General features: G+C 47.5%; 1 protein-coding gene and 1 non-coding gene across 2 annotated transcripts in view; one reads left to right on the forward strand and one right to left on the reverse strand.

Moving 5' to 3' along the window:
* The window catches only part of Hhat (hedgehog acyltransferase), a 245,988-nt gene that overhangs the window by 215,202 nt on the left and 17,656 nt on the right, over nucleotides 1–13,130 (reverse strand). The window contains exon 3 of the mRNA XM_005348897.3: nucleotides 7,329–7,396. Coding sequence (XP_005348954.1) covers nucleotides 7,329–7,396 — 68 coding nt within the window. The remainder of the gene's footprint in view (nucleotides 1–7,328; nucleotides 7,397–13,130) is intronic.
* On the forward strand, nucleotides 3,851–3,966 carry LOC113456235. Its single transcript, XR_003377086.1, has one exon. It is a non-coding gene; the product is annotated as a U5 spliceosomal RNA (small nuclear RNA).

The raw sequence follows: 13,130 nt of genomic DNA on the forward strand, positions 1-13,130 counted from the left end.
CAGCTTCCCACCTGGTCGCCTCTTGTTAGTGGGGTCACAGCACTGCCTCCCGAGCCGGAAGCTGGCAGAAGGATCAAACTCACCTTGACTGAAGGAAGAGAGTCCCACAGGAAGTCTGCACAGAAGAGGTGTGCTCTCTGAGTGAGCTTGGGCTCACCTCTCATCGAGAAGTTACTGGAAGACATTTCTTTCAAGAGTTGCTTTACTATTTCTAAAATGATTCAAACTAAATCATTTTATTGCTCACAGTTTCCAGGATGAACAGTCTCTCCCTCCCGAAAGACAAGATGCCCTCACTAACAAAACTGATCCTTCTTTTCTGTGACACTCAGTCCCTGCTGAGCCACCTGTACCACCCACACGGGCGAAGAGGAGGCTGGCAAGGAGGGGCAGTACCAAGAGAGTCAGCTCAAACAGCACCATGCCCAGCACCCCCACCACCTCAGCCTGGCCTCGTGGTTCAGGGATAACAGGGAAGGAAGAGTAGAGTCCTCAGAAGAGGGAACCGCTGGCTCTGCTGGTAAAGGCCTTGCTGTGCAGACGTGACCACCCCAGAACCCACATAAAACAGCAATAACAAAAAAACAGGTGTGGTGGCTTAGGTGTGACCCCAACACCCGGGAGGTAGAGACAGGAGAATCCCTGGGGCTCACTAGCTAAGTAACCTGTCTCAAAACACAAGGTGGCCTGTGACGGAGTAAGAGCCTCAAGCTTGACCTCTGACCTCTGTGGGCATGAGTCTACAGGTGCACACAAGCAAATCCACAAAAGAAGCAATTACATCTGAAGGACCTAACTGATGTAAATAACCTCCTTTAGTGTCTTCACCCCAACGCGCTCAGCAACAGATCTCACCCACCAAGCTCCCACACTCTGGTTATACTGGCCTCACGCACACTTGGTCTAATACGGACAGATTTGCTCCACAGCTTTCCCTTAATTCCTGACGCTAACAGAAAGGAGGTCTGTATCAGATTCCGCAGCAGAATCTCTAAGGCTGTGTGCCTTATAAAGAAAGGAGGTTTACTTAGCTTCTAGCTTGGAGGCTTCAAGGTCCTGGTACCCGCTATCATAAGAACCTCATGGGAGATGACAGGAGCATGTGTGACTAAGGAGATCACAGGACAGAGCAAGATGCCAGACCAAGCTGCTCCCTTCTGAGGACCTTCCTGTCCTACTGTCTCTGCTGCTGTGACAAACACCATGACCAAAATCAGGGGAGTACTGTATGAGGTCGCTTGTTTGTTCCCGGATGCTCAGCCCCGAAATAATCCCACAGAAACCATATTATTTGCAATACTGTTTGGCCAATAGCTTAAGCATATTTCTGGCTAACCCCATATCTTAAATTAACCCATCTCCATTAATCTGTGTATCACCATGAGGCTGTAGCTTACCGGGTAAAGTTCTGATGTCTGTCTGTGTCCGGTGGGGCTACATTGCTTCTCTCTGACTCTGCCTTCTTTCTCCCAGCGTTCACTTTAGTCCCTTGTCTCCCCACACACACACCCCACCTAGCTCTATTCTGCCCTATCAGGCCAAGCCAGTTTCTTATTGACCATAACCAATGATATTCACAGCATACAGAGGGAGGAAAAAGTTCATTTCATCTTTCAGATTATATTCTGTCATTGAGAGAAACCACAGCAGAAGTTCAAGGCAGGAGCTTGCAATAGAGGCCATGGAGGAATGCACTGGCTTGTGTTCAGGCTCACAGTTAGCTAGGTTTCTTATGTAGCTCAGGCCCACTGGCCTAGGGATGGCACCATCCACAGTGGGAGGGCCTTCCTACACAATTGGCAATCAAGGATCTGACCCTCAGATCTAGACAATTCCCCAACTGAGACACCCTCATATATATAACTCTGAACAGTGTCAAATTGACTCCCGAAAAGCCCTGATCCTTTTCTTCCTTTGTTTTGGTTTTCAGAACCTCTCTGTGTAACAACCCTAGCTGTCCCTTTTCTTTGCTTTTTAAAATGTGCTTAGCATTCATATGTCTGTATGCCTGAGGTGGCCAGCAGAGGGTGCTGGATACCCTGGAACTGGAGCATCAAATGATTGTCAAACACCAGCTGAGTTCTGGGAATCAACCCTGAGTCCTCAGCAAGAGCAGTCAACCTCTTACCTGCCGAGCCTTCTCTCCAGGCCTAAAGCGGCTCTCGTAAACCTCCTGCCTGCTTCACTGACACACTAAGAACCAAGTTCTCGACATCCTGCCATAACCAGACCATAGCAGAATCTATGTCTAAAAGGAAAGGCTAAATTCCAGCATGAGCTCAGGAACACACACACACACACACACACACACACACACACACACACACGCACGCACACATACACTCATGCGTGTGTACAGCACGCACGCATGCCCACGTGAACACACATGTGCGGGCATGTACACATGCACACACTCACTCTTCTTCACACTGACCATGTTTTCTACAAAGCATTTGGAGAGAAGAATTGTAAGTCACGGATGAGACTGATATAATCGGGAATAGTGACCCAAAATATGTAAATTAAGACAGCTGTAGTGGTGATGTTTATAATCTCAGTATCGAGGACAGCAGTTCTCAACCTGTTGGTTATGACCCCAGGGGTCGCATATCTGATATTTACATTACAGTTTATAACAGTAGCAAAATTACAGTTATGAAGCAGCAATGAAAATAACTTGAGGAACTGTATTAGAGGGTCACAGCATTAGGAAGGTTGAGAACCACTGGTCTAGGGGATACAGCAAGAGGATCCAAAGCCCAAGGAGTTGTTTAGCTACATGGCGGACTTGAGGCCAGCCTGGGCTACATGAGATCCTGTCTCAAAGAAAAAAGAAAGAAAGAAAAGAAAAAGAAAAACGAAACACATAGTACCACAACAGAACTATAGACTGTATTACAGACACCCATGCCTCTTCTACAAAATGCACTGTCGATTTACACAAGTCATAATACCCACTCTCCAGAATATCAGAAGACATGGAGAAAATAAATATCTCCAGTCCTTTGGGGACCACAGCCTTTCACTCGGGCCCTTACATTCAGAGAATTTGGTTTCTGCTCAGAAAGTCCTCTGACCTTCACGAAGTGAGTTTGAAGCCCACAGGGTGGCACGTGCCTGCAATTCCAGCATCCGGGAGGCGGAGACAAGAGGACTGCCGTGGGCCAGCCTGGGCTAGAGAGTGAGCCTGTGAGCTGGAGGCCAGCCTGGGCTACGTGACTAGACACTGTCTAGGGGGAAAAGTGAAAGCAGTTCTTCGAGCTTCTATACCTAGGGTGCACGCGATCACGTAATCACGTGATCATGTTGTATGGCACGCACAAAGGAGCGCCTAAACCATCAGGAAATCTGGGTGAGACTCGTGGACTTGCTCCCCAGTTTACAGAGTTCTCTACAGAGATGGGAATTCCCCAGTAAGCTTTGTTATTGTTCCCACTTCTTGTAGGTGTATGCTTACTTCAGAATAAGTAAGTTTTATAGAAAAGAAACAGAAATCACATTAGTCCCCATAAACACAAGAATTACAAGCAAGTTCCTGCGACCGAACCAGGAAGTCCAGACCTCCCTCCGCTCAGCCCCCTTAGGGAACCAGGCATTTGTGAAACCTCAAAGCCACGTGAGTCAGACAACTCATTTGCATACCCATAATTCCTTGCGCCTAATACAATGTTTGAATCTTAAAATATATATGTATATATATATATATATTTCACTCAACATCTCTAGCCAAAAGAGCTTGGAAGATTACTTTATAGACAAGGTGGTGTGAAGTTCCTGGGGCTGAAAAAGTCACCATCGATGTACTAGGAGATGAAGTTACTGGTCCACACAGCAGAAAGGCCATCTCCTCATGCTCTGGTTTCTCTTCAGATCGTATAAATCTTTCGCCTTTTACTAAAGATTTCCGTGGAGAGGAACAAACCTGAGTGTTCACTAATTTTTTGTGGCCTTGCATTTTGCAAGGCTGGCAACTTGGTTTTAAAAGTAGACCGGTTACGACTTGCTAAGTCTTTAATTAACTGAACTAACCAGCTAGTCTTCAGGAACTGCTTTGCTGGTGTACTCTAAGATATGGGCAGAAGAAGACTTGAAGCTTCTTTGTCTCCTAGCACACAGCTGGAGAGCCACACTGCAGAGCTGAGTCTTTGTGAGGTGGAGCACAGGCAGAGGAGCTATATATCCTCTACCAAGCATTCAGCCCCACTCTCAAATGACATCTGGCACTTCTCATCTGTCTGCTACAGCCCCTCTGTGGACATGTGTGTATAAATTCACTTGAATGCACCCCTAAAGATCGTTCCTAACATTGAACATGACCGTACAGCCCCTCTGTGAACATGTGTGTATAAATTCACTTGAATGCACCCCTAAAGAGCATTCCTAACATTGAACATGACCGTAAGAGGGACCCCAATTGAAAAGGTGTGAGTTAGCCTTTGAGAAAACCATATTCTAAACACAACTGTAATTTAAATAACACAGGACCTAGTGGAGTTCAATACACTGTGCTGCCCCACTTAAACCGCCCCTCACCAGCCTAGAACCACGCCCCTTCCGTGGGGGCAGCCTGATGAAGGTTCTGCACCTACAGATGGACAACAGAGGCACAGGGCTTCCCGCGTTTGATGATGGTTTTTACCTCTGCTCTCCCTTAAATATTCCTATGCTAAGCTGATGTCTGCAAGGCCCAGTGCACACCTGCAATCCCGCACTCTGAAGGTGGCAGCAACTGCAAGTCTGGGGCTACCCTGAGCTATACCAAGCCTCCACCCAAAGAAAATAAAAGCAAACAGCAGAATTCAGAACTAAGATCTCACTTTAACACACCTTGGGCAGCAGGGTGCCCAATACCAATGAAGAGGGAAAAGCAAAGGATTTCATTTCAAGATGCAGCTCAGCCACTCTCTTCCGGGGGTGGGGGTCTTCCCTGGGTAGTCCAAGTTTAGGAGTTCCCCTCACAGACTCTGTCTATAACACACAGTGTTGAAGCTTATCAACCAGAGTGTGGACTGACATTAGTGGTGCAGGTTAGTTAGATGTGGCTAAGTCCTCAGTGTCTCTGCGTTAAAACTACCGTCTTTGGGGGTTTGATATGGTGTCTACATAGGTTAAGCTACACAATCCTCCTGCCCCACCCGCCCACATGCTGGGGTTACAGTTATCCACCATCATGCCCAGCCCCGATGTCTTCTTAAAGCCAACATTCACTTGGCATCTGTTGTTGCTTTCCGCAGGGGAGATATTCAGCAAGGGGGCCAGATGCTAAGGCTAGTGTTCACCGCCTCTGCCTTCCGCAAACTTACCAGGCCTCAAAGTTTCCTCTCTAACTCTAGAACTCCAGGCCACCTACCTACATGATGTGCAATGTGGCAGGCCATAGAAGGATGAAAAATGGGTGCCCAGGAGCACTAAACAGATGGCTGTCAGGTGGCCTCATGGGGTGACTGAGCACTTAAAACTTCTCCACCAAGGCAAGGGCTGCCAACATACATGTACCCCTGATACAGGCCATCAGGAGAGCTGTCAGGAAAAGTCTTAGAAGAAGAGGTCAGGACCCAGACCCTGGAGCCTTGGCGGGGCCTGATGGAGTGATGGGAGCAGGAAGGCTGAGGAGGCAAAGCCCCTTTGTCTAGAGATAGCAACAAGCAACGGGGCTGAGCTTGGTCCTGACAGCAAAGGCTGTGATCCCTTCAAAACCTCTAGGCTCCTGAGTTCCTTCCTAAACCTCTCAGTGCCTAACCCTGAGTTCCTCCCTAAGCTTCTCTCCAGCCGAGACTCTGCTCCAGGGCAGGTCTGCTCATTGTTGCCTCCAGCCAACAAGTCTGTGCCACCTGAAATAAGAGAGGCGGTAACACTGTATCCTCAGTGATCTCCACAGGGCTACCTCCCTGACTTCTCAAATCCCACAGGGACCAATCCTCCCCAGTTCCCTCATCTGTCAGGCAGCACAAGCTTCTGTTCTTACTAATGATTCTAAAAAGAGCGGTCATGAAATATAAACATCCAGAAGAGGGGCCATACGTGCAAGTACAGTTTACATCCAATTGTATAAGGGGTTGTGTATCTGGGTGATCATGTGTGTATACGTATGTGTGTGTGTGTGTGTGCGCGCACGCACGTGTGTACACCAGAGCACACACGTAGAGGTCAGAGGGCAGCTTTCAGGAGCCGTGTGTTTACTTAGCGTGGGTTCTTGGGCCTGAACTAGGAAGCGCCTTCACCTGCCGAGCCATCTCACCTGCCTTACTCTCGGCTTTCCTCATAGGTTCTCGGGAATCCACTCGGGCTCTCATACCTGCACGGCGCGCGCTTTATTGGTCGAGAGATCTTTGCAGCCCGCATCTGGATTTTCATGAAAATGTCCAGCGGGTAGAACAACACAAATGCCAGAGAGGACACCCCACACAGGGAGAGGCAGACACCAGCCTGGCATCTAACCCAGAGCAGGAGAGGGCTGGCAGCCTGGGGAAGGAGGATGGGAGCCGAAGTTGCCCTGGTACAGGCCTCAGGACAGGGTGGACAGTGGCCCTTTGGAAATGACTGTCTCCAAACACTTGTTGGGAAACAGGGAATTCTGAAGATGAAGTGCCATTTTATGCCCCAAAGCCGGTCTCAGGACAGGAGCACTATACACACAGAGTAAGCTGAAGAAGAGCCTCGTGGCACTCGTTAAATACTGAAATACGTTAGCACTTTGAACACTTCAACATTGAAAATGGAAAAATGAATACACCATTCAGACACGGCTTTGCCTTGAATCCCACCATCAACTTGCCCTGAGAGTCAACACTGACATGGGGTCCTGTTAGGGAAGGAGGTAGGGGTGGCTTGAATAAGAATGGCCCCCATAAGCTCATCAGGGAGTGGCGCTACTTCAGAAGAATTAGGAGGGGTGGCCTTGCCTGTGCATCACGATGTAGAACTCTGCTACTTCTCCAGCACCACGTCTGCTTGTGTGCCCTGCTCCCTGCCCTGATAATGGACTGAACTCTGAACCTGTAAGTGAGCCCCTAATTAAACACCTTCCTTTATAAGAGTTGCTTTGGTTATGGTGTCTCTTTGCAGAAGTAGAACACTGACTAAGACAGAGTTTCTGGTGGGGGCGGAAGGGGAAGCTGGCATCTCTCTTTCCAGGGGAAGAAGAGAAGCTGGTACCCAAGCACAGTACTTCCAGAAAAGAAGAACAGAACACAAGGCTGATGCCTTGGCCAGCAGAGCGCACTCTACCGTCTCAACAGAAAAGGCACACAGCACCGAGCACTCCTCCATCACACAAAGCAAGGCTAACACTGGCAGCATCAGAAGGCTGGTCCTACCCCCCCCCATACCTTCTTCAGTCCTCCAAAGAGAGTGTCCGTCTCCAGCTCAAATTCTTGGTCCAGTTCATCTTCATGTTCTAATAAGAAAAAAATTCTGTTAGTCACATCTTAACTAAATTGGGTCTAAATAGCAGACATACCTGAGAAGATAAAATACGTCCTGCAAACTCAGCAGCAGGCAGACCTTCCTTCCACATCCCTCTAATTCCTTCCTTGTGACTGAGTTCCAGGGAACGCAAGGTGGGGCTGATGGAAACGTCCCTCTCACCTTGGATAAAGGTCACAAAGAGAGAGATCAGGACTGAAAAGTGTTCAACACAGGGAGTCAGGGAAGGTTGAAAGGCTCAGCTGCAGAGAAACAGGCTGTCCAAACAGCAGGATGTGGGCCCCCTGCAGGCAAGGTGTCCTCATGGAGTCCTCATGGACAGATGATTTTCCAGCGGCAGGTTCTCAGCATCTGTTCCTTCTTGGGCAACTCAATCCTGCAGCTGTGAACTTTTAGACAGTTGTAGACTGTCTGGGGAATGGCTCTCGTCTGTAATCCCAACACTTGAGAGGCTGTACAGGTATGGAATATTTTTACATAGGCCATGACTCAAAACTGGCAGGGCATCACAGCATTGTATGATAGGTGCTAACACTGTGTTCTAGAATAGAACCATGGCCGGAGAGTAAGCATGCTTACAGGTAACCAGTACCGCTCAACTACTGCATATACATATAACATGAACATGTACACTACACAGCTGAGACATTATCTCCAAACAACAGCAGCAGGAAAGGAAGAAGGTGTCCTCCACGGTAGCAGCCAAGACCGAGCTCTCACTCTGAACCTTGCCCGCACCCACAACAACCCCACCTCCACCTCAACCTCTGTGGGCGTCGCAGATGCGAGCCACCATCCAGACAGACTAAAATTAGCTAAGATCTCACAGCTGCAAAAGCGAGCTGCTCAGTGAAGAGCAGATGCTGAGAAGCTGCTGCTGCAAGACATCTGCCCGTGAAGAACAGCAGCCATCGGACGCTGTGAGGGCACCTTGTCTGCGCTCACGACAACCTGCTTCTGCCACCAAGGATAGAAGACCCACTGAAAACGGAGCCTGTGAAGACCCGCACCCCAACACCACTGGGTACCAACTGGAAACCCTCTACAACACTGGGGACAAAGTCTGGAAGCCCCTCGTGCCACAAGGGACTAAGCTTGGGAGCCAACAAAAGATCAACCCTGGAATCCCCCACATGGCTAAGGACAGAGCCTGGGCACCCCCATGCCACTGGGAACCTGCAGCCAAGACAACTCTCTCTGCTAAGGTTCAGTTCCTGTTCCCAAGACACAGCCTGGGAACGTGAGAAATGGAAGAATTTCTGCCCAAGAGCCCCGGTTACCGGTCAGCTATTTATTCTCACCCTTCACAAAAGGCTACATCAGATCCCCTCTGCCTGTTAAAGGCAAGGTTTGCATTTGAATCTCTGCCAATGAGCTGTTGTTGTATTTACTTACAGCAGCTAACCTTTCACCAGCACCTTACAAAGTCTGTAGTAGTTCTGGGGTAGGGTCCATAGAGGTCACACACACACACACACACACACACACGCATACACACATACACACACACACATACACACACACATACATACACACACATACACACACATACACACACACATACACACACACATACACACACACGTACACACACACGTACACACACATACACACACACATACACATACACACACACACACACACACACGTCAGGCCTTGCTGTTTCCATGTATTTGAAAGACTCCAATCAGCTCCCGCTCAACCTTATAGCACTAAGAAGCCAGAGAACACAGCCAACTGGGGCAATAAATGGGAACGTGGAAGGGAACAGAAAAGATGTGCTTCTAGCAAAACAACTCAATGACAAGTCACACTCAGCTATTCATAAACAGATTATGTTATAGCAGAGACACACACGGTAAGAAGTGGGAAGTCCGGGGCTTCCTACTGCCTCCAGTTCCCTCTCAGAGAATGTCTCACCGATAACCCAATAAAAACAAGGGAGATCTGTAAATGGGATATAAAATAGCAAACTGCAAGAAGACCTCGCAACAAGGCCCCTCCTCCCGAACTCTCAACGTCTTAGGCCAAAGGCTGATGGAGCCCAAGAAGCTGGGGCCCCAATTCTAGGGCTTGCCTCCATATGTACTATATCTAAGGACTTTCTGAGAGGCTTATTAAAGTACTCAATAGACAGGACTGGGGAGATGGCATCATCGGTAAAGTGATTGTTGAACAAGCGTGAAGACCTGCATTCAAATCCCCGGACCCAGGAAAAGCCTGGTCCTGTGGTGCATGCCTGTAAATCCAGCACTGGAGAGGTGGAGACCAGCCATCTTAGCCCAATGAGCAAGCTCCAGGCTCAGTGAGGTAGATAGCGAGTGAGGAAGAAACCACCTGTTTGCTGTTTTCTCAATGGCCACGTTGCTGTGCTTAGCATAAGGTTCCCAGACCGTCATCTACCTTACTGACCAGAGTCAATACAGGAGACACCAATGCAAACCTGAAAAGGGCTAGGCTATCCCTGTAGGAAAGTCACGAGTGACATGGAGGTTGCCATCTAGCACACTGGGAACCTTGACTGTCACTGTGAGAACATCGGGAGACAGGTTGTCAATCCTTGGCAACCTACATGGCAAAGCACTGATGTCCTATTACACAATGGCCCCTTGGTGGCCCCACCCACCCTCAGCAAGCTTCTAGGGCCAGGCCACCTACTCAAGGACACAACCCCTTGCCTTTTCCCCTTACCAGGAATGAACTCTCTAAAGTCACCAGCCCGATTGCAAACAAGTTCTCTAATCCTAACAGGAAGTAATCACCTCTTCACCAAGCCCTTGTCCCGTGAGAGGTTGGTGCATTGCATGAACCGTGTAAAAGAAAAGGAAGGTCCACTTACAAGGGCCGCCGTGTGCTCTCAGAACTGACTTTAGCAATGGCTGTGCCTGCAGGGCAAACAGGGAAAAGTGAAAGCACAGGGCCAGCGTGTTTGACTTCAGCTGTAGCTACTCCCGAGACAACTGCTACATAGAAACAAAGAAACTGGAGGTGGCAAGTCAAACAGAAACTTTGCACCATGAAACTGGCTCTTCAGATCCCCAGGTGTTACTGTCTGTGTAAAGAGACACTGGCCACAGATCACCGGCTAGTAAAGAAAGGAGAACAGGTGACACAAAAACTCAAAACAACAGAAAGCAGAATTCAGCTTATGCAAACAATTGTCAATAACAGGCCACTTGTGCAGAAGGCCAATGCTTGGGGACTGTGTGGTCACCAGGATTCAACTCGGCTACTGTTCATTAGGAAATGGTTGACACAATTAAATAGACCTATATCTGCTGAAGAAATAGAAACAGTCATCAAAAGTCTCCGAGCCAAAAAAAAAAAAAAAAGCCCAGGACCAGATGGTTTCAGCTCAGAATTCTACAAGATTTTCAAAGAAGAACTAATACCAGTACTCCTCAAATTATTCCACACAATAGAAACAGAAAGAACATTGCCAAAATCTTTTTATGAGGCTACAATTATCCTGAAACCCAAACCACATAAAGTCATTACTAAGAAAGAGAATTACAGACCAATCTCACTCATGAACATTGATACAAAAATACTAAATAAAATACTGGTAAATCGAATCCAAGAACACATCAGAACCATCATCCACCATGATCAAGTCGACTTCATCCCAGAGATGCAGGGACATATGACATATGAAAATCTGTCAACGTTATCCACCATATAAACAAACTGAAAAATAAAAACCACATGATCATCTCATTAGATACTGAAAAAGCTTTCGACAAAATACAACATCCCTTCATGACAAAGGTCTTGGAGAGAGGAGGGATACAAGGAACATACCTAAACATAATAAAGGCAAAATACAGCAAGCCAACAGCCAACATCAAACTAAATGGAGAAAAACTCCCAGCGATCCCACTGAAATCAGGAACAAGACAAGGGAGGAGAGAGGAAGGGAGGGGAACAGAGAAAAATGTATAGCTCAATAAAATCAATAAAAAAGAAAATGGTTGCCACAGAAAACAGAAAAGCTGCTAAGTTTAGCTAAGTCCAAACTCTGCTCTTTGAGTAAGAAAATAAACCTGCTGAAGGGATAGATGTGAACATTTTCTAAGGCAGGGAATGAGGTGCGTGTAGTATCTGGACATTCTAAGAAAATGGAAACATGCCATTAACTCAGAATATGGGAACTTTTCGATCAATCTCCTTTGGAGGCGACTTGAGCCTCAGCAGCTGAGAAGAGAGTGAACCAGTGGACTTAAGGCACTAGGTACAGTGGCTCACAGGGAGGGGTGGCACCCGTTGCACCAAAGGCGGAATCTCCAAGGCTAACACTGCAGTCCGGCCAGGCACACTCGGAAACCAATTCTCATTTCAGCTTAGAGGAATGTGGTCATCTAAACCACCGTGGTCAGGGTGCACAGCAGACATCGGGCTGCTCCTGAAAACTTGATTCCCTTAACATAAAAGACATTAGCGGGTTGGACAAAGAAAATCCTCTGTCATCTGATGGGGTGCGGCAGGTGAACACAATGCAGCACTTGATTCTGGGCAGCTCTTTCTGTCACAGATTTGTTTAAGCATGCGTGCGTGTGTGCATGCTCATGTGTCTAAGTGTGCGTGTGTGTACGAGTGGGCCGAGGACACTCAACCTTGCCTGCCCCTAGAGAACATGTCCACCTTATATTTTGAGACAAGAGCTCTCACTCGGCTAAACCTTGTCTAAATGCCAGCATGCCCTGAGGACCTGCCCATCCAAGTCTCTCCATCTCTGAGATTACAAACCCACACCATGACCTTCATTTTAAAACAAAACAAACAAATAAAAAAAGGTCTCTGGACACTGAACTTAGATCCTCCACTGAGTCATCTCCAAAGACTGTCAACTTTTATTTTAAATGCTCATTTATTATTTATTGATTTATTATGTTTACAGGTATGGCTATTTTGTCGCATGTACATAGGTGCACCATATATGTGCAAGGGTCCGAATAGGACATTAAAGCCCATGGAATTGGAGTCACATATGGCTGGGAGCTGTCATGCGGTACTGGGAATTAAATCTGGGTCCTCTGCAAGAGGGGAATGGTTAGTGGTGTTCAGTGGACTGCTTATATGAAGGGTTAGCTCTTCTTACACATCCTCTACCAAGCACATCTGAGATGGATGATTGGCTTGTAGGGTCCATCATGGGGCAACCGTGTTAGGAAATGTTCCTGGGCAGCCCAGGATTATCTACTGAGCACTCGGAAGGAAGGCAGAGGCAGGGAGAGCTCTATAAATTCGAGGTCACCCTGGTCTACATAGCGCGTTCCAGGACAGCCAGGACTACACAATGAGATCCTATCTCACAAAATAATAAATAAAAGAACCAGACGTGGTGGTGCACACCTATAATCCCAAACTTGGGGGCTGAGGCAGGAGGATTTTCAGGAGCTCAAGGCCAGCCTATGCTATAAAGAAAAAGCCTGCCTCAAAACACAAAAAAAAATCAGTTGTAAATGCACCTCATTCCATATACTGTTTGCACAGTACACATAAAAGGCTGGGCTCAATCCCCAGAAAATAACAGGCATGGTGATACATGCCTATCACCCAGTAGAGACAGGAGGATCAGGAGTTCAAAGTCAAACATAGCAAGTGTGAAGTCATTCGGGGCTGCAGAAGACCTTGCTTCCAACAAACAAAAGCTAAATATTGTTTTAGATTTTTAAAGTGTATGTGTGTGCATGTGTGTGTGTGGT

This window comes from Microtus ochrogaster, chromosome 6, assembly GCF_000317375.1.
Source record: "Microtus ochrogaster isolate Prairie Vole_2 chromosome 6, MicOch1.0, whole genome shotgun sequence".
NCBI lineage: Eukaryota > Metazoa > Chordata > Mammalia > Rodentia > Cricetidae > Microtus > Microtus ochrogaster.